The following is a 23,527-nucleotide window of genomic DNA, read 5'->3' on the forward strand; positions in this document are numbered from 1 at the left end:
GAGCCACTGACGTTTGCCGCTGATGTCCGGCGGCATCTGGCTCGAGCGGGCGACGTGGCCAATGACAGACTGCTGCATTAGGAGAAATATTGCTACAATCTATCTGTATGTTTCACTTCACAGCTTCTATCCATCAGACTGCGGTTGTTACATTTCTCACAGGAATCCATCAGCAGGTGAGTGTTCTGCAGCTAAGTCAAAGCAGTTCAATTTGGGAAAGTCAGGAAGCCTCAGCCAGGGATTGTTTAAATAATGGTTCAATGTTTCCACCTTATTAAAAGTTTTTATTGTTCTGACCCCTTCTAACCAGATATATTTTATGGGCTTTCAAACCTACAATTTCTGCAAAATAGATGGTGATTGTAGATATTGTCCCTCTGAAAGGAAAGGATACTTATAGGAAAGAACTGCAGATGCTGGTTTAAATCGAAGGGAGACACAAAATGCTGGAGTAACTCAGCGGGTCAGGCAGCATCACTGGAGAGAAGGAATGGGTGACGTTTCAGTCGAGACCTTTCAGACTGATTTATTCACAAAATGCTGGAGTAACTCAGCAGGTCAGGCAGCATCTCGGGAGAGAAGGAATGGGTGACGTTTCGGGTCGAGACCCTTCTTCAACCCCTCTGTCCTCCTCCTCCCTTCAGACTGATGTCAGGTTGATGCTCTGGCGAAATTACATTTAGCAATGTTAACATTTAACACTGATTAATCTTATCACTCATGGTGTCAGGTATGGTTAATTTTTTGGGAAAAGTTTGTCAAACATTAACGTTTCCTTTTGGAATCGGAACATGTTTTTGCAGTTGAATTTAAAGTAATGGGACAAGCAGCCTGTGGAGAGCGGAAAAATTGACATTTTGTTCGTGGATGAGTTTTCGTGTTGAGCGGTGGACGCATCCTTTCTGATTAATTTAAAACAAGTTTTACCAGTTACCATTCAGAACGACAGATTGTTGTGTACACATGCCACATGCATCCTAGAAAAAATTGAAATGCTTTATATCCTTTATTTGATCCAATATAAATGTTTGAAGCAGTTGCGGTAAGTATTTTTTAAACAATGTAAACTGTTACAAGAGAAATACAGAAAGAAGCCATCGTGTCTGTACTGTCCCTATTGTGAAAACAACCCAGCTTCCAATTCTCTATCCTCTTCCCATAGCCCTGCAAATTATTCTCTTTATTTGTCCAACTCACTTGCTAATACTCTAACTGAATCTGTCTTCACTACTTACATTAGCAGTGCATTCCAGACCTCAAACAACTCGCTTTAAAAAAAACGATTCCTATCTATTGCCCAGTTCCAGATTGCTCTGCTAATGTTAACGTTTTCTCTCCAGTGGTAACTCTCCTTCCTCGTCGCTACAATTATCTCCCATAAGGTCTCTTTGTAAGATAATCTAGTTTTGTGTGAATACTTGTAAGTAATGGGGAATAATGGTCTACTGTTGTGCTAGCCGTTTAAATAATGTTAGTTACAGTTGTGGAGTATTGCTGCAAGCTGGGAGCAAAAATACATTTGCAAAAGGGATGGGCTTTCTGTCCTTTACTTGATCTTAATATAAATGGTTTATGCAATTGCGATAAGCATTTTTCAAACAAATGTAAACTATTACAAGAGTGGACACAGCATGGAAATAAGCCATCAGGCCCACCGTGTTTTTACTGTCCCTGTTATAAATGTGTTTGTTAGGCTTTTGTGTGTCGATGGATATTGTTCCATATAATGGCCCAGATGTTGCTGCCACCAAAGAAAGATGTCCATAACAAAGTAACCTCTTTCCTGATGAGAACTTAATCCTGAGGTAAGTTACATGGAATCTTTGTGGTCAGTAATAGTGACGACATTATGCACTCTGAGAGTCCAATCACACGAAGAAGTCTCATGCACTGGAATCCTGGAACTCTTTGAAAACAATTGACTTTTGATTGCGATTGTCATGATATTGCAAAAATCAAGCTAACATTTGGGTTATTTGAGAATTCAGGATAGAAACTAAATTGCCGTGTTTATTTTAAAATATCCAACTTTGAAATAATTTATTCAGGGCCAATTATACTATCAGCTAATGGCTCTAGAGTGGTATTCTACGCATTAGGTTAGTGTGCTGTTTAAAGACTGTCATGGTTCTCTTGCAACAGCTAGCATTTTAAAAATATGAGACGTACAGTCAAGAAATCCGTGGAGCCTCTGAAAGCCCAACAGGAAAATTGGTCGGGCCAAGGTTGGCAGGAGAAATTAAAGTTAATTTAAAATCAAAGGGAGGTATTGTAAAGTTGCCAGAAAGATCTGAAGAATGGCAGCATTTCAGAGCTTAGTGAAGAAAGTCAAAACAATTTAATAAAGAAACGGATATAAAGTGCTGGAGTAACTAAGGTCTGGCAGCATTCCTGGAGAATATGGATAGGTGACGTTTTAGGTTGTGACCCTTCTTCTGAATCCATCCTTCAAGGATGCTGCCAGACCCGTTGAGTTACACTAGCACTTTGTGTCTTTTTTTTGTAAATCAGCATCTGCAGTCCCATGTTTCTACCTAAAAAAAAGATGATGGACTTTGAGAATGGAATAGCAACATATATAAAAACAGTAAGATCTAAAGATCTGTAAAAAGGCAAAGAACAGTCAGAGCAAATGTGGGTCTGATATCAGACGCGAAAGATTGTATATTGTGGGATAATGGAAGGAAATGCAGAGAGGTTAAACAAATACCTGGTGTCTCAGAACATTAGGATCAGCACTAGGCCATCTGGAATCTACTCTGCCAGTCATGAAGATTATGACTGTACTATCTTGGTTCTATTTCATTGCACCATTTGTCATATTGTTTGATTCTCAAAATGTCCTAGAATCTTTCACTCACTTTTAAATAAACCCATGTCTGAGCCGCTACAGTTCTCAAGATAGGGAATTCCAAAGATTCAACACCCTCTGAGTATAGAAATGTACCCTCATCCCAGTCTTAGATAGCCTACGCTTATTCTGAATCTCTGGCCTTGCTCCTACATCCCTCCACCAGGGGAAACATCCTTCATGCATTTAATCTGTCAGATCGTTTAAAGAATTTTGTAAATTTAGATGAGAGAGCATCTCATAATGCTAAACTATTGAATTTAATACCCATCTACTCAATTTCTCCTCCTATTGCAAATGGACATGGGCGTGGTTTATGGTGAGTGTTTGTTGCCCTCCTATGGTAAGTGCATTCTTTCTTGGATACAGAGGCCAATACTCCAGCACTACAGTACTCCAGCACTGGTTCCCCATAGTCCCATACAGTTGTTGTAGGACTTCCATGCTTCTGTTTTTAAATCCTTTTGTTATAAACTGAATTTGTAGAAGAAAACACAAAACCCCACCAAAAATACTAGAGAGTCTAGCGTCTAGTGAGAAAGATGCATTGGAAAAAATAATATTAGTAGAAGGGAAATAAAGTACTGTCAGAATTGCTGAGACTAAAGGGCAATGGTTTGCGTGCTAGAAATTTGAAAGAGATGATGGATGTATTAGTTTTGTCTATGAAAATACTAGGCATCCTGGAATGGTAAAAGAGATGGGAGATAGCTAACGTGACCACACAATGTGAGAAAGGAGGAGAGAGTAAATGGGGAGCTATTGATCTCTTGGCCTGACATTAGTAGTTGGGAAAGTGCTGGAATTAATTATTTGAACACCTCTCTGGCAGAAGGAATATGAAGTAACCAGTGGATGGAGTGTATTTAGATTTTGCGAAGGCTTTGATAAGGTGCTGCTCAGGAAGTTGGTCAACAAAGTTTGTGTATGTGGAATGTGGGGTCATCGGCAGAAAGAAATTGAACAGTATTTTGTAGGCTGACTAGTTGGGTACTGCAGGGATTGATGTTTTGTGGCCCTGTTCATAATCTGCTTCAGTATGGCTGAGGGGCCCAAAAATCAGCATTGACATTTCTAATGATGCTAAATTAGATGCTAAACTCCCTTCTTACTATAGTAGGAGTTAAATTGGTTCGCCATTGAAGGCAGGTTTGCTGCATGAGGAAATCGTCAGTGGATTTGGGTTGTTGTATTTGTGGAGTTTAGAAGATTGCTACAGGGTTTAACAGATTTGGTACAGGAAGAATGATTTCCTTGGCTCGGGATTCTAGAAACAAGACTGCCAATAAGTTGAGTGTAAATCTTTATTATCAGAAAGTGGTAAATTTTGGGAATTCTCCATCATGGCACACTGCAGAGGTTAAATGGTTCATAATGGAGATCAATTAGACCTCTGTATGTTAAAGAAATTAAGAGACAATAGACAATAGGTGCAGGAGGAGGCCATTCGGCCCTTCGAGGTATGGGAATTGTGCAGGAAAAAAGGATTGTGATCTCAATGAATGGCAGAGAAGGCTCAATGGATCAAATGGCCAACTCCAGTTGTTAATATTAATGTTCAATATTTTTTTTCCTAAGGAGTCTTACGGTATAGATTAGAAGTTCTTGTCAAATTGTCCTTTTCAAAAACATTTTGACCTGAAGTCTTCAGATAGAAATATTTTTGAAATAAATTGAAACCTTCAATAACATACCTTCAATAACATAGCCATTCTTGCTATTGCAGGAGTGCAGCGTAGGTTCACGAGGTTAATTCCCGGAATGGCGGGACTGTTGTACATTGAAAGACTGGAGCGACTGGGCTTGTATACTCTGGAATTTAGAAGGATGAGAGGGGATCTTATGGAAACATATAAGATTATTAAGGGATTGGACATGCTTGAGGCAGGAAACATGTTCCCGATGTTGGGGGAGTCCTGAACCAGGGGCCACAGTTTAAGAATAAGGGGTAGGCCATTTAGAACGGAGATGAGGAAAAACTTTTTCACTCAGAGAGTTGTGAAGCTGTGGAATTCTCTGTCTCAGAAGGCAGTGGAGGCCAATTCTCTGGATGCTTTCAAGAGAGAGTTAGATAGAGTTCTTAATGATAGCGGAGTCAAGGGATATGGGGAGAAGGCAGGAACGGGGCACTGATTGTGGATGATTAGCCATGATCACGGTGAATGGCGGTGCTGGCTCGAAGGGCCGAATGGCCTCCTCCTGCACCTATTGTCTATTGTCTACACCATTTGGATGAATGGTATATTATTGAAAGCAAGTTCTAGATTTCAACCATTAACAGTTCATGTTCAAACACCACGTGGCTAGGATTATATTTTCGCTATAGTAACAAATGCAAATTCCTGGCCCTGATGTTTAATGCATATCTTTAAGTCAAGTCAAGTCAAGTCAATTTTATTTGTATAGCACATTTAAAAACAACCCACGTTGACCAAAGTGCTGTACATCTGATTAGGTTCCAATGGGGAAAAAAAATGAAACATACAGTAACACGCAAACAGTTCACAGCGCCTCCTCAATGAGCCTCAAACGCTAGGGAGTAGAAATAGGTTTTGAGCCTGGACTTAAAGGAGTCGATGGAGGGGGCAGTTCTGATGGGGAAAGGGATGCTGTTCCACAGTCTAGGAGCTGCAACCGCAAAAGCGCGGTCACCCCTGAGCTTAAGCCTAGACCGCGGGATAGTGAGTAGCCCCAAGTCGGCCGACCTGAGGGACCTGGAGTTAGAGAGGGGGGTTAGAAGATTTTTGATGTAGGGGGGGAGTGTCCATTTAGGGCTTTATACGTGAATAGGAGGAGCTTGAAGTTGATTCTGTACCGTACAGGGAGCCAGTGGAGAGAGGCCAGAATCGGGGTGATGTGGTCCCTTTTACGGGTACCCGTCAGGAGTCTCGCTGCGGCGTTTTGGACCAGTTGCAGGCGGGACAGGAAAGATTGGCTGATCCCAGTGTATAGGGAGTTGCAGTAGTCTAGGCGGGAGGAAATGAAAGCGTGAATGATTTTTTCTGTGTCGTCGAATTGGAGGAAAGGTTTGATTTTAGCTATGGTTCGAAGTTGGAAGAAGCTGGCTTTTACCACAGCGTTGACTTGCTTATCAAATTTTAATGCAGAGTCAAATATCATGCCGAGGTTTTTGACATGCGGTTTGACTAGGCAGGATAGACTTCCAAGACTGCCTGTTATCAATTTGATGGAGTCGGGGGGGCCGAATAGGATGACCTCAGACTTGCTCTCATTTAATTGGAGGAAGTTCTGTGCCATCCAACATTTTATGTCCTCAAGGCAGTGTGAGAGGCTGTTTAAATTTGACTGGTTGTTGGGTTTCAGGGGGAGGTAAAGCTGAGTGTCATCGGCATAGCAGTGGAAAGAAATGCCGTGCCTTTGAATGATTTGACCAAGGGGGAGCATGTATAGAGAGAAGAGAATGGGGCCTAGGATGGAGCCTTGTGGAACTCCGCAGGAGAGGCTAGCTGGAACAGAGGAATAACTGCCTATGTTGATGGCGAAACTCCTATCTTTGAGGTAATCTTTAAGAAGTTACTACGTATACACATTCACTCATGTCATATCCTTAGGCTGTGGTGATGCGCAATTAACATTTCTATATTATAAGTGGCACAGTGGGGGAGGTGTCCCATGGGCAAAACACGTCTATCAGATTGTTGCTCATCATCAGAAACATACCTTACAGGGAATACCATAAGGTCATTAGGGAAAGGGGTTGAATTAGGCCATTCGGCCCATCAAGTCTACTCTGCCATTCAATTATGGCTGATCTATCTCTCCCACCTAACCCCATTCTCCTGCCTTTTCCCCATCCCCTCTGACACCTGTACTAATCACATATGCCAGACCTCCCCATTGCAATCACTGAGCGCATTCCATCCCATTGGCTGGACTGATCCTTCAAAGATAGAAGTAGCCCTGGGAGAGTTCAGTGATGATGTTATGCCACGTGAAGTCTTGTGGCATCAGGTTGACCATGGACCTTCTGCCCTTCCTCAGCCAATTGATCAATGCAACACTTGCACAAAACACTTCCTTGTCCCCAAAATGTTTGCCAAAAGCACTGCCATTGTTTGACCCGGTCAAGTGTTGAAGGACATGTTGCCACTGGGTCAAGACTTGCATTCAAAGACGTACTCGTGGCCAGCCGCTCGAGGCAGGAGCACTGCACCCACCTCCGTCAGCTGTGTCAGCGCCTCAGCGATTACGGATTGGCTGTTAACATGTCCAAGTGCCGTTTCGGGGTGACAGCCATCGACTTCCTCGGCCATCGTGTGACCCCACAAGGGACAGTACCTCTTCCGGCCAGGGTGGACGCTGTCCGCCGGTTCCCCCCGTCCGACCACCGTTAAGGGCCTGCAGGAATTTGTGGGGATGGTCTCTTTGGAGGACTGCCAGTTCGCTTTTCTGCGCTGGGACGCTCATCGGACACCTCACCAGCGGCCGTACGAGGGCCCCTTCCGGGTCCTACAACACGGCTCGTCCACATTTGTCCTGGACAAGGGGGGGTCGCAGAGAGACCATTTCGGTTGCACGGCTGTAAACGTTCTGGCTCCCTTTGCTGGCCATTTGCTGGGGACTCCAGTCTCCTGGATTACTCACTTTTCCACTGTTTACACTGGGTAAACTGCTCACTGACACGGCACCAAACGTAGACCTAATACAGGAACAATATCAACTACATAACAAAGTTCTGCAGCATAATTCTTACTGGAGACTAGGACTATTCATCTGGATATGTAAGTTTGAATTCCACCAGTACAGCTGGAGGATTCTATACTTAAGTAATTCAATATATGAAACAAATATCTCGAATCAATAAACCGGACTTAAAACTACCAGATTATAATTGAAAACCTGTTTCATTAATGTCTTGAAGAGAATAAAATCTGCTATCCTTATGTGGTCTAGTCTTCAGGTGACCTTCAAACACACTGCAGTGGGGTGAGCTTTCTGAAGAGTCAGTTGTGGGCTATTTTCTAAGCCCCTACTGTTGGCATTTACACCCTTCATTTTGCCTCTCATGCTCCTTGTTGAATCCTCATCTCTGTCTGAAGGGTAACTTTTTCACACAAAGGATGGTGGGTGTTTGTTGCCAAAGTGCCAAACACTTTGTTGCCTTAAGAGCAAAAAGAAACGTTGGCTCCATTGTTCTACCTGAAGATCTTTTCAAATATTAATTTTCATTTTGTGAGGAAATATGCTTCCTGGCACCTGTCCTGAAGTTGCATTTTTCTACATTGCCATCTTCTGATTCCAGCCATTCCCCCCCCCCCCCCCCCCCCCCAAGTCTGACAGCATATACACGGCGCGATGGCGCAGCAGTAGAGTTGCTGCCGTACATTGCCCGAGGCCCGGGTTCGATCCTGACTACGGGTGCTGTTCGAGTTTGCATGTTCCCTCCGTGACCACGCGGGTTTTCCCTAGGATGCTCCGGTTTCCTCCCACACTCCAAAGACGTAGAGGTTTGTAGGGTAATTGGCTTTGGTAAAGATTGTAAATTGTCCCTAGTGTGTAGGATAGTGCTAATGTATGGGAATCGCTGGCTGGCATGGACTCAGTGGGCTGAAGGGCCTGTTTCTGCACTGTATCTCTAAACTAAACTAAACTACACATGCTGGGCTTGGGCATTTGCTGGCACTTTTCAACAAGATGGAACAGGCAAAGGGTACATTTATATTTTAAGTCAGTGGCAAGTGCAGATTGCTGATCACTGGCAGAAATTCTGGTCAATGATATTTTGTTTATATACATTATTGTCACTTAAGGTGCCCCATCACAATATTTAGAATGATATATGTCCGTAATTAATAGTGATTTCCATATCACTTTCATTGCTTGTGCTCCTTAATTACTCTGCCTGTTTGATGAATCGTAAAATCTGCATGGAAATCTGGCCTGCTGATTAGGTCAAAAGCATTATGCAAAGAAAGTGTTGGCGCTGGGTATAAAAGTTACAACTGCTCAGCAGCATCTGACTTGGAATTTGACATGCAGTTTGTATGGAAGGGAATTACTCAAGAAAATCACTGTTTCTTTAAATCTGTACAGCAATCAGGATGTAATAACGGTGTAATGGGTTGGTATAAGTCCAACATTCAGTCAAGAGTACTAAATGTTCTTGGCTCAAAGCATTACAAAGTATTATTGAGCTCTATTGGCATTTTATTTGCAACCACAACCACTTGGTAATGTGGGTACTTGCCACTCTTGCACGCAGGTGCCAATATTTCTGGCAATGTTTTACATTCTCATTCCTTTTCTTTTGGAGATTTAACAAGAACACAAGAAACACAAGGAAATGGGAGCTGGAGTAGGTTATCGGACCCTTCAAGCCTGTCCCACCTCTAAAAGATGGTCACGGCTCATCTATGCTGGCCTGAATTAATCTTCTGTGCCATTTCTCCACAGGATCTTAACCTTGATCTATTAAATATGTATCCAACTGCACTCTAATGACCCAGCTTCATTAGCCACTGTGGCAGAGAATTCCAGAAATACATCACCCTCTGTGAGAAGAAATTTCTTCATGCCTCAGTTTTACATGACATAACCCTGATCTTGTAGCTACATTGAGGATGGACACAAAGTGCTGGAGTAAGTCAGCAGGTCAAGCAGCATCACTGGAGAACAGGAATAGGTGATGTTTCAGGTCAGAACCCTTCTTCAGAGTAGTCTGAAGAAGGGTTCTGACCTGAAACGTCGTCACCCATTCCTTTTCTCCAGCTATGCTGTGTTATCCGATGAGTTACTCCAGCATTTTGTGTCTATCTTTGGTATAAGCAAGCATACACAGTTCCTTCCTACACACTTGTAGTTATGATTCTTCCACTGAGACTCTCCCAATGTGTAAAACAAAGATCCCACCATTTATACTGTCAAGCTCCTTTATAATCTTACCTGTGTCTACCTGAGCAAATCACATTTGCCTGCATTTGCCTCATATCGCTCTAAACTTTTTTTGTTTCCATATGCTTGTCCACATGCCTTTTAAATATTGTAATTGACCCTGAGTCTACAACATCCTTTGGCTGCTCATTTCCTATACTCATTCTTGGCAATGGCCAAGAAAGCACACCAATGCCTCTCCTTCTTTAGAAGGCTTAGGAAGTTCGGCATGTCCCCAACAACACTCACCAATGTCTACAGATACGCCGTAAAATGCATCTTATCGGCATGGTTTGGGAACGTCTCCAAGAACGCAATTAATTGCAAAGAGTTGTGGACATAGCCCAGACCATCACTTGATCCAAAATGGCGGCGCTGCCATAGCAGCTGCGGCTTACCTGCGGTCCATTTGTCTTTGTGTTTTGTTGTTTTTTTGTGTCTTAATTGTCGATGTGATGTCGTGTTTTTGTGTTTGTGTACTATGTGTGGGGGGGAGGGGGGAACTGTAAAATTGTAAATATGTGTCCCTTCCGAACGGAGACCTGACCTTTGTTTTCTGGGTGGTGTCTCCGTTCCTGCTGCGGTCTACCATCGGCCCAACTCCTGGAGCTGGCGGCCTCCAGGGCTCCGGTTCGCAGAGCCCACGGATCGGACTTACCATCAGCGGAGCCGGCCGTCTTCGGAGGCTGCGGGAGCGGCTGCAACTCGCCTTAGGCTCGGGCCGCGTGGATGCCGACATCGGGAGCTCCGGCAGCGGCAGCATGTTCGCCCGCCCCGGGTCGCGGACATTTCACCGTCCGGCGCGGCCTAAAATAGGCCGCGGGATTTCTCTCTGCTGGGTGGGGGCTTCAATGTCGGGAGCCACGACCGCCCCGACGTGCAGCAGCAGCGGCAGCGACAGCGTGTTCGCCCGCCCCGGATCGCAGGGCTTGGGTCGGCCCGCTGCGGACCTTTCACCGTCCGGCGCGGCCTGCAACCACAACAACCTGACCGCGGGAGAAGACGGCAGGGGAAGGGAAAAGACATTGTGGCCTTCCATCACAGTGAGGAGAGGACTGGAGGAGACTCACTGTGATGGATGTTTCTTTTTTTTGTGTGTTTTTGGGGTTGTGTAATTTGCCTATTTTAATGCTTTATTGTGTAATCTGCCTAATTTAATGTTTTATTGTTGGACTGTGGGTGACTGAATTTGGATGACAAATAAAGCTATCTTGAATCTTGAATCTTTCTATTGACTCTGTCTGCACTTCACACTGCCTCGGCAAGGCCACCAGCATAATCAAGAACCAATCTCAGCTTGGTCACCCCTCTTATCTCCTCTCCCATCAAGCCAGAGGTACAGAAGCATACCTCCATACCTCATGGGCAGCACAGTGGCGTAGCGGTAGAGTTGCTATACTTCCAAGCGAAGAAGGGAGAGTGAATTGTGTTCATTTCCCAGATACTGACAAATGTCAGATATTTAATTATTCTGAAATGACTTCATGAATTTTATGATTATTTCAGGCACTTGAGGGTCGGGGTATGATAAGGAGATACAGTTAAGTCAAGGGTTGTTAACTGTGGAATTGGTAATGACTAAAGGATTTTAAGACATTTCAGATAAGTGGTTATATACTTTGTACCTGATGAACTGTGGGTAAAGGAAAAGAAATGCCAGCTTGTTATAAAACCAGTAATTTTATGTGACATGATTTAATGTTGTTCAAAGTGACTAGTTTTTGTATGATATATTTAATATTTGTGTGAATGATACAAATTATTAATGAAAAGCACCAAACCTTTTCATATGTGTATATTCAAACAGTTATAGGACTTGATTTTTTTTCAATGATAAATTATTAAATAGTTTTATCAGAATTGTCACAGCGGAAAATGTATCTTTACTGATTATTTTGATCGTGCAAGCTATACCTTTATTAAAAAGAATAATAATTCAAGTTTTAATATCTTTTGCAAAACAGAGAATGGTAGTTGATTCTGGCAAAATTATAAATTTAATATGTATCATGCATATGTTTGCAGTTTGTTTTGGTTACAGGACTAAACAAACTAAAATATGTAAATTATTTCCATAGAACAATGCTGCCTTAAAATAAAACTAGGAATGAACCTTCAGATGGAAATAATTTAAGACTCCAAGGTGCTGAGTTACAGTATTGTTTATGACACCATTCTGATTGTTATTCAACAGGTCAACATTTTGACAAACTGCCATGTGCTAAGATGAAAAAAAAACGATCTTTTTTTTTTCTTGTCTAGGCAACTTGCAAGATGACTTCAGCAGATGTGAATAACGCTGAAAGCATGTTAGTGCTCAATAGTGTGGCCTTGTGTGACATGAAAAGCGATAAATATTCTCCAATTATTTTAGAAGAGCAAGAAAAGGAACCACTAGATATGAAGACGTGTGCAGTGAAAAAGCTGAAGAAGCATTTATCATGTACACCAGCAAAAGCAAAAGACTTTCTTGTTGACTTATTTCCTATAATACGATGGTTTCCAAAGTATAAATGGAAGAAATGGATTTTGGGGGATATTATGTCTGGGCTAGTTGTAGGTATCTTGATAGTTCCTCAATCAATAGCCTACTCATTGCTTGCTGGGCAGGAACCAATATATGGGCTTTATACCTCATTCTTTGCCTGCATCATCTACTTTCTAATGGGAACATCAAAGCACATCTCAGTTGGCATTTTTGGTGTGCTTTGCTTAATGATTGGCCAGGTAGTGGAACGAGAGCTGCAGTTTGCTGGGTTTGACATTTCTGATGACATTAATAGCACTGCTCCGTCCAACCTGTTCGCAGACGGTTGTGGAAGAAGCTGTTTTGCCATTCGTATTGGCTCAACGTTGACATTCATGGCTGGCATATACCAGGTAAGCTAATTCGCTCTTTAAGATCATGAACAAAATGGTATGCAAGTGATGTCCTGAATTTGAAGTTCTTCCCACACAACCAGGAAGTTGAACCCAGATGTATTTATTCATTTCATCAAGATTCTCTTGTAAAAGGTCTGTAGATTAGACTTAGAAATATATGGTAAATAGGGAGGAGAAAATTTTAGAACATTTGGAGAGGACGAGATGAAAGTAGGCAATAGCAAAATGGATAACAATAGCCAATGTTTCTCAGGAAGGAAATGAACGTGAACACCAAAGCATCAATTTGTGGTCTAAACTAGGAAAATAATGTAAAGCGACAAAAATAAAAACCCTTTTACCTGAATTTTGCAATGATATGTGAATTAATGGCTCAATTTTAAACAAACAGATACATTCTAAGAAACAATAGAGGGATATAGTTGCAAGGAGACCAGGCGTGATTTAAGTATTCTAGGATAATTAGCCTTTTGAAAGGAGAAGCAAAATGGAAAAACAGGGTAGTCTTGATGATTAATCATTAGAGAAAGGGTCTGAGGTCAGTAAATTAGGAATAGAACCATTTTGGGTCTGTATCATTTCAGCCTAGAAAGGGCAAGGAGCATGGAATGTTAGTGGATATTGTCTATAGCTGCATTAAGTGTAGTAGCCATGGAGGATACAGTAGAGATGAGAGATTTAGTAATGTATTATTAACCTTGTTAAATGCAACATTCATAGTTGGGGGGAGACATTATTCTAGATGTAGATTGGGCAAATCAAATGATCAGTAAATGTGTGGAAGACATGTTCATGGCTTGCATGAGGATGAGGACACAGTAAATATGAAATAATATAAACACATGAAATCCATTTTAAATAGTGACAAATCAAACGATGTTGGTTTTCCGAAGAACCTGGGTGTCCTTGTTCACAATTCAATTTTCAAGTTTACATGAAACTGATGCAAGCTATTAGGAACCTGAATGTGATGTGGGCAATTAATGTAAAATATATTGAATGTAGGAGTAAACGCATCTTGTTACATTTATAATATGATCAGACTTGGAATATTGTGTGCAGATCTAATCCCTCTGCCTAAGAGAGGCCATCCATACTGTATAATAGAAGCACAACAATGATTTGCTACAGCTTTATTATGAGGATAAAGGGCTCGTCGTAATAAGAAGAGGTTAAGTAGACTAGACCTATACACTCAAGTCTAGAACAAAAGGGGTGATCTTATCGAAACATGCCAAATTATTTCAAAAACTACTCTGCCAAGTTTGATACGGTCACTTGATACAATTTCCCCCAGCTGGGATGTCAAAAATCAGAGATCTTTGTCTCAAAATAAATGGTTGAAAACTAACCTCCGTATACAGAAACAAGATTTATTTTGGAATCTTTTATTTTTATTTAAGAGTGCTGTGGAGGTTTAATTATTTAGTATATTCAACATTGATATAATGATCTAAAGATATTAAGGGCATCAAGGAATGTGGGGATAGTTCAGGAAAGTAGTTTAGATAAAATATAACCCATGATCTTCTTGAATGACAGAGCAAACATTAGAAATCGCAAAGTCTAAAGCTATAATTCTTTCTAGAGTAATATTCTTAAATTTTCTTGCAAGTATCATTAGGATAGGTTTGAATGTAATCAGGACAATCAGTCAGGGCCAGGGAATGTGTGGAACTCATCCTATAAGCAAATCAAGAATACTGAAATTCAAATGTCTATTTGTTCAACCAACATTCCAACACATAATTTAGGAAGCTCAGGGTTTAGTAACCTAATGAGGCTACTTGTGGTCCAGTAACCTTTCCCTTTGTTAAGCAGCAGTAAAAAATTCAGAAATCTATGTCTTGCATTATACCTTATTATATCTTGTATACATAATATTACTTTGTATGCCCTGGTTTGGGATTTCTCTTGACCTTGAATAAAGCAAAATTTTGGGTACTTCTTGGAGAATGCATCTCTGGAGTGCAAGCCATAGAATTATGCAACTTTTGGCTAAATCCTGTCAGCTTGGCATCATGCCTGAGATTGTCGCTCACTGCCTCCCCACAACAGTCGCCATAACTAGTCGCAATGGGCAGAGTCTATCTTCCTGACCTAAAGTATCTTGGGTTCTTGCTTTGGGGTCTCTGTTTGTGTAAAGAAGCCCCCTTCTCCTGTTTCGTCAGCTGTCCAAATTACAAGGATAAACTATAAAAATAGGAGAAATTTGAAAGATTTTCACTTTTCTATTACTTCTAAACATACATTGAGTGCTTGCAGAGCTATGTAATTTAAAAATGAACTATATTACTTTTTCCTCTAAACCTGTTGTCCTATAAACGGCACAGTGGCGCAGCGGTAGAGTTGCTGCCTTACAGCGTTTGCAGCGCCAGAGACCCAGGTTTAATCCCAACTATGGGTGCTGTCTGTACGGAATTTGTACGTTCTCCCCGTGACCAAGTGGGTTTTCTCCGAGATCTTCGGTTTCCTCCCAAACTCCAAAGACGTCCAAGATTGTAGGTTAATTGGCTTGGGTATGTATACTTGGTATAAGTGTAAATTGTCCCTAGTGTGCATAGCCGAGTGTTAATGTGCGGGGATCACTGGTCGTTGCGGACTCAGTGGGCCGAAGGGCCTGTTTCTGTGCTGTATCTCTAAACTAAGCTAAACTAGGCACCATTAAAGTCAATGAGTCATGGATTCAGAGCCATTGCCACAAGATCAAAGAGGTATTTTTGCAGCATAATGCTGGGGATCTTAGCAGCCCTGAGATATGGAGTGTTGAGGTAGAACGTTCTGACAAATTCAATACTCCAGGATGTCTGTGATTGATCATGCATGGAGCTTCCAGACAGATTTCCCTCTGGCTACAAATGGCACTTAAGGTTAATGAGATCTAACCCGATTCATTCGACTTGCTTTTATCCCCTCCTTGAACCTAATGCAGAGAAGAAATTGAGCTGAATTTTTGTGTAGTTCTAGTTTAGTTCTCCAGCTTTCATGGGTGAACTAAGATCACCTGAAGAGATGTATCTGTTTATGAGACAGAAGAGCAAGCCACCTTTTGTAAAGGATATTATTTAAGGTGTTATATAATTCAGAAGACGCGCATCCCCTCTGCACCCATACCTAAATTCTCCTTAAAGTCATTCAGTCGTGTGCTTGCTTACCTTGTTATATTTGTCTAGCAGTTTCAGGTCAGGTCTACTCATTTAAACTATGGATGTATTCAGAAAAAAATTAAATAATTAAATGAACTATACATTTTACTTTCATGTTATGAGGTTAATGCTGGAGATAATGATAGAAACATAGAAAATAGGTGCAGGAGTATGCCATTCGGCCCTTCGAGCCTGCACCGCCATTCAATATGATCATGGCTGATCATCCAACTCAGTATCCCGTACCTGCCTTCTCTCCATACCCCCTGATCCCTTTAGCCACAAGGGCCACATCTAACTCCCTCTTAAATATAGCCAATGAACTGGCCTCAACTACCTTCTGTGGCAGAGAATTCCACAGATTCACCACTCTCTGTGTGAAAAAAAACTTTCTCATCTCGGTCCAAAAAGACTTCCCCCTTATCCTTAAACTGATGGACATTTATTAAACAAATGTTCTAGGAAGTTGCCTATTTTGAGTCAGCAGATACACTATTGTACACCAGTTAGGCTGATTATTGCCAAGTAGCGAGTTACATAAGGGTCATTGTTTTACAAGTGCTCAATGCAAAATTTATATGCATGACATTCCATAAATATAAAGAAGTCTGTGAAATTACTCTTTGCAAAATGTAAATGAACAGTTTTAAAAATTCTTTCCCTTTTGTATTTAAAACGTATTCCTTGAGTATGTTAAATATAAAACTGATAAGATGAGCAGCTGGGTGTTTATGCGCTATTTAATACTGGGGGAGGGGGAGATTAGGTTCAGTTGAGCTTGGATTTTACTTTCGGTAACACTAAGAAATGACCCGGACTGAGATCCTGTGGGTTTAGCCGATTTAAAGTGTCCACATCCTGAAACTTCACACACACTGGATCATCCTCAGCTCATTTCCAACGTGATGACACTTCCATAATGATCTTCCTTTTTCTTTCAGCATCGTAAAGGGATAGTAGCTTCCAGAACAGTTGGTGCAATCTGCCGTCTCCAACAATACTCATTCTCCTTACAACGGTGGCTTCCTATGTATCACCAGTATTTTACCACCTCTCCCCATCATCCAAGGACCATAACTCTTATGCCCCAAAGCTATGATTTACCTGTATCTCTTCCAATGTGGTGAATTGTGGTTTCTTTTAATGCTTGGTATCCTCCACATTGGATTGCATGGCTGCTCTGCAGATGATTTCCATTCAGTTTGCAAGTGGGCCTCATAATTTCCAGTGACCTGACACGTTAATGCTTTGCCTCACTCCGAACATAATTTAATTGAACTTGGCATCCCATATTATTCTAACAAAGGACTGTAACTCAGTTTTTAACACTCCCTCTTTATCGACTATCTTTTGCATTTTTACTCTAGATCCCCATCATTCATTTTGTTTTTATTTAGTTTAGTTTAGAGATACAGTGAGGAAGCAGGCCTTTCAGCCCACTGAGTCCGCATCGACCAGCAATCCCCACACATTAACGCTATCCTACACACGGGGGACAATTTACATTTATACCAACTTAATTAGCCTAGAAACCTTACGTCTTTGGAGTGAGGGAGAAAACCGAAGATCTCAATGAAAACCCATGCAGGTCACAGGGAGAACGTGTATACTCTGTACAGACAGCACCCGTAGTTACCGTCGAACCTGGTCTGTGGCGCTGTGAGGCAGTGACTCTACCACTGCGCCACCATGCTCCCCTAACCTCAGATCATTGTTCTGCATTTGCATCTGCTGCCATGTCACTACTTGCCTTTTAATTTCCCCTGCGTGGCCCAGTAACCCTGTCGTCGACTTTATCTTTTGTTCTTTTGTCCTCTTCCAAATTTCTCTGCATTTTGAAACTCCCTTCTATTTAAGTATCCAGTTTTTAGACAATAGGGCATTGATCTTGTAAGATTAAATTTGTTTCTCACTCAACAGGAGCTGCCTGATTTCCAGCATTTTTCTTTTATATTTCCAGTGTTCAAATATTTACAGTAGCATTTATGTTATTTATGTTATCTATTTGCTACTTCACAGCTGGACAAAATTAAGTGTTGCTTCGAATAAAATGAGTGAAGCAATTGGATAAAGGTTTAATGAATGATCTAATTATTTCCATGCTGCTGGAAAGGTTGAATATTTATGCAACTTCTATTAAGTAATATCCTTTGGCCACAATTAGAAACCTTACGCACTTCATTAATTTTGTAATGAAAGGTCCTTACTTGAAATATAAGGAAGTTCCCTGCATGGTAACTTTGTCTTTGTTTCATTCGCCGTATCTTTTTTTTGTTAGCCCATTATCTGAAAAGCAAGCAAATGGTATTTTAACAAATGATTGTACTTATTTATTTAATATTTTTAAGATTAGACTTGGAGAAGGCAATGTGTGCACAGTAAAGGACATTAAATATTATGCAAACATAGATGCCGCACCTTTTCCTATTTTTGACTTTTGTGTTATTTACATTATTTTTTAAACCATTTCCAGGTGGCCATGGGCATCTTCCAAGTCGGCTTTATATCGGTGTATCTGTCCGATTCTTTGCTTAGTGGATTTGCCACTGGAGCCTCGTTCACCATAATCACCTCACAAATTAAGTACATCCTTGGGATCCGTATTCCACGTGCCAATACTCCTGGTTCACTTGTGAAAACTTGGGTGTCCATTTTTAAAAACATCCATGAGACTAATATCTGTGATCTTGTAACCAGCATATTGAGCCTTCTGTTTTTGGTACCAATAAAGGAAATAAATGAATGCTATAAACAAAAGTTGAAAATGCCGATTCCTGGTGAACTTCTGGCAGTAATTATTGCTACCTTAATCTCGCATTATGGACAATTGAATGCAAAGTTTAATTCTACTATTGCTGGAGACATACCCACCGGATTCATAGCTCCCACCTTGCCAGAGTGGAGCATTATACCTCGAATTGCTATAGATGCCATTCCAATTGCCATCATTGGCTTTGCAATCACAGTTACTCTGTCAGAAATGTTTGCCAAAAAGCATGGATACACAGTGAAAGCAAATCAAGAAATGTTTGCTATTGGGGCTTGTAATGTGATCCCAGCATTTTTTCATTGCTTTACATCCAGTGCAGCCCTTGCAAAATCTCTTGTTAAAGAATCCACAGGTTGCAAGACACAATTATCGAGTATGGTCACTGCATTGGTGCTTCTCCTTGTGCTGCTTGTGATTGCTCCTCTTTTCTATTCCCTTCAAAAATGCGTCTTGGCTGTCATAATCATTGTAAATCTCAGGGGAGCTTTAAGAAAATTTCTTGAGTTACCTAAAATGTGGAACGTGAGCAAGGTGGACACTCTTGTGTGGTTTATTACAATGTTAGCGACAGCACTCGTCAGCACAGAGTTGGGTCTGTTGATCGGGGTCTGTTTCTCTGTGATCTGCGTGATTGCACGGACACAAGTGCCAAGAACTACTGTACTTGGCCATTTGAAGGGGACAGAAATTTATGAAGACCTGAGGAAGTATAGAAATCTGCAAAGTTTACCAGGGATTAAAATTGTTAGGTTTGAGGCTCCATTATACTACGCAAACAAGGAATTGTTCAAGGTGGCTCTGTATAAACAGACAGGAATTAATCCCATTCCGGTCGTATTAGCAAGGAAAAAAGCTGAAAAGAAATATATCCGAGAACTGAAGCAAAAACAGACAGCACATTCTCAAACTGAGGTGAAGCCTGAAGTTACACTGCAGCTGTCCTATGGATATCAAGAGTTTGATATCCATACGATTATCATTGATTGCTCAGTTATTCAATTCCTGGATACCGCAGGAATAGCTACAATGAAGGAAGTCTTTAAAGATTACAAGCAAATTGGAATTTTGGTTCTTCTCTCGAACTGCAATGCCTCTGTCATTGATAGTCTTTGCAATGGGAACTATTTTGATCATGGTTACATCAGTGGCTTGTTATTTTATAGTGTTCATGATGCTGTCAAGTTTGCTTCAAATGTACACCCAAAAAATGGTGACTTTGAAGCAAACACTCCATGTTAATGTTTACTTGTGATCCTTTAATTAAAATATTTTTTTAAACGCACATCATCACTTGAGCTTGAGAATTGAGTAGTTTGAAATAAAGCTGGAATCATTCATATTTTATCAAATAATTTTACATGCAATCATGGAATGTTTTTATGTGAAAATTTGTAATCTTGGATATCTTTTTTTAAATTGAATTAAAATTGTGAGGACATATTAGCAACATTGTTAGAACTGTGCTTAAATTAATCTCATTTTCTGTTAAATGATGCGCTTAACGTTTATACTTTTAATTTCTGAAGTTTAATATTTTTATAAATGTTTTCACACTCGGATGTTAAATAGAAGAGCAAGTTTTACGTAAGATGTTTAATCCGAAAATGCTTCACAGTAGATATTACTGCACTGTCTTATTGGCCAAGTACAGTTAGAAACTTAATGTTGTATTTTACTTTTTGACTCAATGTCTTATTATATCCAGAAAGTTTTATTTCAGAGTGGGATAATTGGTTTAATGGTATTCAGTCTTTATGAAAATCAGTAAATTCTGGATTACAATGTTAAAATAAACCAACCTTTTCTGTCAGTGGTGAGCCACAAAGGTTGCTCAAAAGAAAAATAATTTGCATGGTATGTTTGACCTGCCTTTTGTTTTTCCACGTGCCAACTTGTATCTAAGTGCCGTATTGGCATGATTATCTATGATCCTGCCCTTCTCTGGCAGCTGGGCCCACATGTAAACCCTTTGGGAGTGACACGGTAGTGCAGTAGTAGAGTTGCTGCCTTACAGCACCAGAGACCCAGGTTCGATCCTGACTATGGGTGTGGAGTTTGTACGGAGTTTGTATATTCTCACCGTGACCATTTGGGTTTTCTCCGGGATCTCCAGTTTCCTCCCACATTCCAAAGATGTACAGGGTTGTAGGTTAATTGGCTTAGGTAAATTGTCCCTTGTGCGTAGGATAGTGTGAGTGTACAGGGATCACTGGTTGGCATGGATTTGGTGGGCTAAAGGGCCTGTTTCAGCACTATCTCTAAACTAAATTAAACTAAATGAGGAATTTTACTATTCCCAAAATGATAGCACCGACAAAAATCTTTGAAAGTATAGAGAATCCGTTTTAGCAGAAGTAACAAACCACTTAAAAATAATGATTTTTTTTTGAGTGAATAACTATAAATTTATTGAAATTTAAAAATAAGCTAGAACACTTAACACAGTTCATTTTTAAAAAGGCCAGATTTTATTAGCAAACTGTCTTCCTCCCTCACTTTGCTAATGTGATCTTGACTCAACTGCATTCCACTACTGAAAGACAAAACAGTATTTTTCCCCATAATTATATATTCTCTCTTGAAAGGAGGAGTCCAACAGGGAAGCACAGTCAGGGAATGGGTGACAGAGTGTTCGATGGAAATTTGGTACTATTGTGTTTGGAAAGCCTCCCCCAAAGGGAGGGGCGGCTCAGTGGTGCAGTGGTAGAGTTGCTGCCTTACAGCACCAGCGACTGGGATTTGACCTTGACTGTGAATGCTTTGTGCTGAGTTTGTACGTACTCCCTGTGACTGTGTGGGTTTTCACCGGGTGATCCGGTTTCCTCTCACATTCCAAACACCTACAGGTTTCTAGGTTAATTGGCTTCTGTAAGTTGTCCCTCGTGTGTAAGATAGAACTACTGTACTGGTGATTGTTGGTCTGCATGAACTCAGTGGACCAAAGGGCCTGTTTCCAAGCAGAATCTCTAAACTAAACTAAAAATCGATTGGCTGCTGTGCCAATAAATGCTGACAGATTTTGTTTGCAGGGTCACTGCCATTTCCCAACAATATTGGGCTGGTTTTCCTTTTTCCCCCCCAAGAAATATAAGTTAATTACTGTATCAAAATCCTGACCTATATCATAGCATTAACAGCATATTTATAATTAGCCTTAAATACAATCCTGCAATGCCCTCATTGCTTAAATTGGAAAAAATGTCACTTTACTCAAGTAAATCAAAGTCGGTTGTTTACAGTGTGCAGATGTACATTCCAGTGATAGCTGACTTGTTTATTGTCATCCAACAATTTAGAAAATTGCAGATTTATCACTACATGATCGCCTTGTTACTTGTCCTGCCATATTTTTGGGAGATTACAACATTCCAATAGTATTACAGAAGATCACCATTCCAGAATTAGCTGTAGCTCTGATGAAGCTGTGCTGAGACAATTAACAATTACTGTAACACTCAACCTAACAATGTGAAAAAAATGCCTTGGTAAAACCTGTTCCTGAACAGCAGGATGAATCCAGTCTAAACTATTACATTCTTGATTTAGTTTTTCCTGTTATTTATATTGGTGTGGTTTTTGTTTTTAAAATGCACTCTAATCTGTTGTATTTTTTCCAAAAAAAAGAATCTGTGTAAATCTACCAAACAATGAGAAATTGTTGTTCAGTTCTCAATTGCAGATGATTTTGAACAATGCAACTTGAATAATATGAAAGAATATTAAACTTGAATAACTTGAATAACTATTTTAATATATTTTATTGAACAGTTGATTTGTCTGATTAGACTGGTGATTTAAATTTGAATGTAGTTATGATAGCAGAAGTATTTATTTAGTTAGATCCATTGTTCTGATAATTCAATGAAGTGGATCCAAAATGATGGCACAAATTAATGAAATGTACATGGATATTTAAAAATCTTGATGATACTGCTGATTCTGAAAATAAGATCAACTGTTTAATTTCTTTTGGACAGAGAAATAAGTTTTTATAAAATTCTCTTAGTGGTTGAAACTAATTATTTCATAATGGAAATATTCTTATTAGACTTGTTCTATATATCTGTAAATACATTAAAAAAAATAACTAATTTTGCCTTATGTCTTTCAACAAAATTGAATTTCTAAAAGGAATGAAGAGGAAATTTAGCATTTATGTAATTGTAATTAAATGTAAATGCTTTAATTTTAAGATATTGACAAATTTGATGTGCTTTCAAAAAAATGTGTATCCACTTTAACTATAGAAGACAACTTCAAAAATAGGCAAAGCAAATTTTTAATATTTTCTACTTTTTTTAATATGAGCTATTTTGTTAACCTTTTATTGAAGGACCAAAACAATGAAATTTTCTACCTTATTGATGACATTTTAGTTATGTAACATGGCCTTTTTGTGGTATAAGGAAATAATATTTCATATTGACATTTTCATATAATTACAAAAGTGTTTAGCAGCCTTTAATAATTTTAATTTTCATCCCTCGAATTAAAATTCTGGTTGCAAAGTCTTGAGTTACAAAGTACTGGCTGGACCTGGTAAAAATTTGCAGTTTCAAATTTATGATATCAGACAAAATGTGACTGCACATTTTAGGTACATAGAAAATTATATATTTCACAGAAAACCATTTAGTCAATTATGTCTGTGCAGAAGGTGAAGGAATACCCATCTTAATTCCTTTTAGTGCTATATACGAAATTCACGGCTCTTCAAGTCTCTGGGTTTGACGAAGGTTTCTGTCCCGAAACGTCGCCTCTCCATTCCCTCCAGAGATGTTGCCAGACCTGCTGAGTTCCTCTTGCCATTTATTTTGCTCAGGATTCCAGCACCGTCAGTTTCTTATCTCCATCCTCTATTTTGATCTCACTAACATGGCACTGGGAGTAATCGAGATTGCTACATTTTCAATCCTTTAATTAGCCTGAAGTACCTGAACCTTTTCTCTGCTGATGCTGCTACTACGGATCAAGATCATATCTTCT

General features: G+C 40.1%; 1 protein-coding gene across 2 annotated transcripts; it reads left to right on the top strand.

Moving 5' to 3' along the window:
• slc26a2 (solute carrier family 26 member 2) lies at window positions 1-22,679 on the top strand. Of its 2 annotated transcripts, XM_078411569.1 has the most exons (4): window positions 49-176; window positions 1,694-1,805; window positions 12,005-12,622; window positions 18,245-22,679. In XM_078411569.1, the coding sequence occupies exons 3-4, from the start codon at window positions 12,017-12,019 to the stop codon at window positions 19,778-19,780; spliced, it is 2,142 nt and encodes a 713-aa protein (XP_078267695.1). In that variant the 5' UTR covers window positions 49-176; window positions 1,694-1,805; window positions 12,005-12,016; the 3' UTR covers window positions 19,781-22,679. The 2 variants fall into 2 exon arrangements, with proteins under 2 accessions (XP_078267694.1, XP_078267695.1); XM_078411568.1 differs by lacking the exon at window positions 1,694-1,805 and having other exon boundaries at window positions 1-176.
• Window positions 22,680-23,527: the final 848 nt, after the last annotated feature.

Source organism: Rhinoraja longicauda, chromosome 14 (assembly GCF_053455715.1).
Source record: "Rhinoraja longicauda isolate Sanriku21f chromosome 14, sRhiLon1.1, whole genome shotgun sequence".
Taxonomy (NCBI): Eukaryota; Metazoa; Chordata; class Chondrichthyes; order Rajiformes; family Arhynchobatidae; genus Rhinoraja; species Rhinoraja longicauda.

What these genes read in the sequence shown, in the direction of transcription:
- slc26a2 (XM_078411568.1), top strand. Translation starts at nt 108, where the DNA reads ATGTTTCACTTCACAGCTTCTATCCATCAGACTGCGGTTGTTACATTT. An exon ending in TCACAGGAATCCATCAGCAG is followed by an intron (nt 177 to 12,004) that starts GTGAGTGTTCTG and finishes TTTCTTGTCTAG; the next exon opens with GCAACTTGCAAGATGACTTC. An exon ending in TCATGGCTGGCATATACCAG is followed by an intron (nt 12,623 to 18,244) that starts GTAAGCTAATTC and finishes AACCATTTCCAG; the next exon opens with GTGGCCATGGGCATCTTCCA.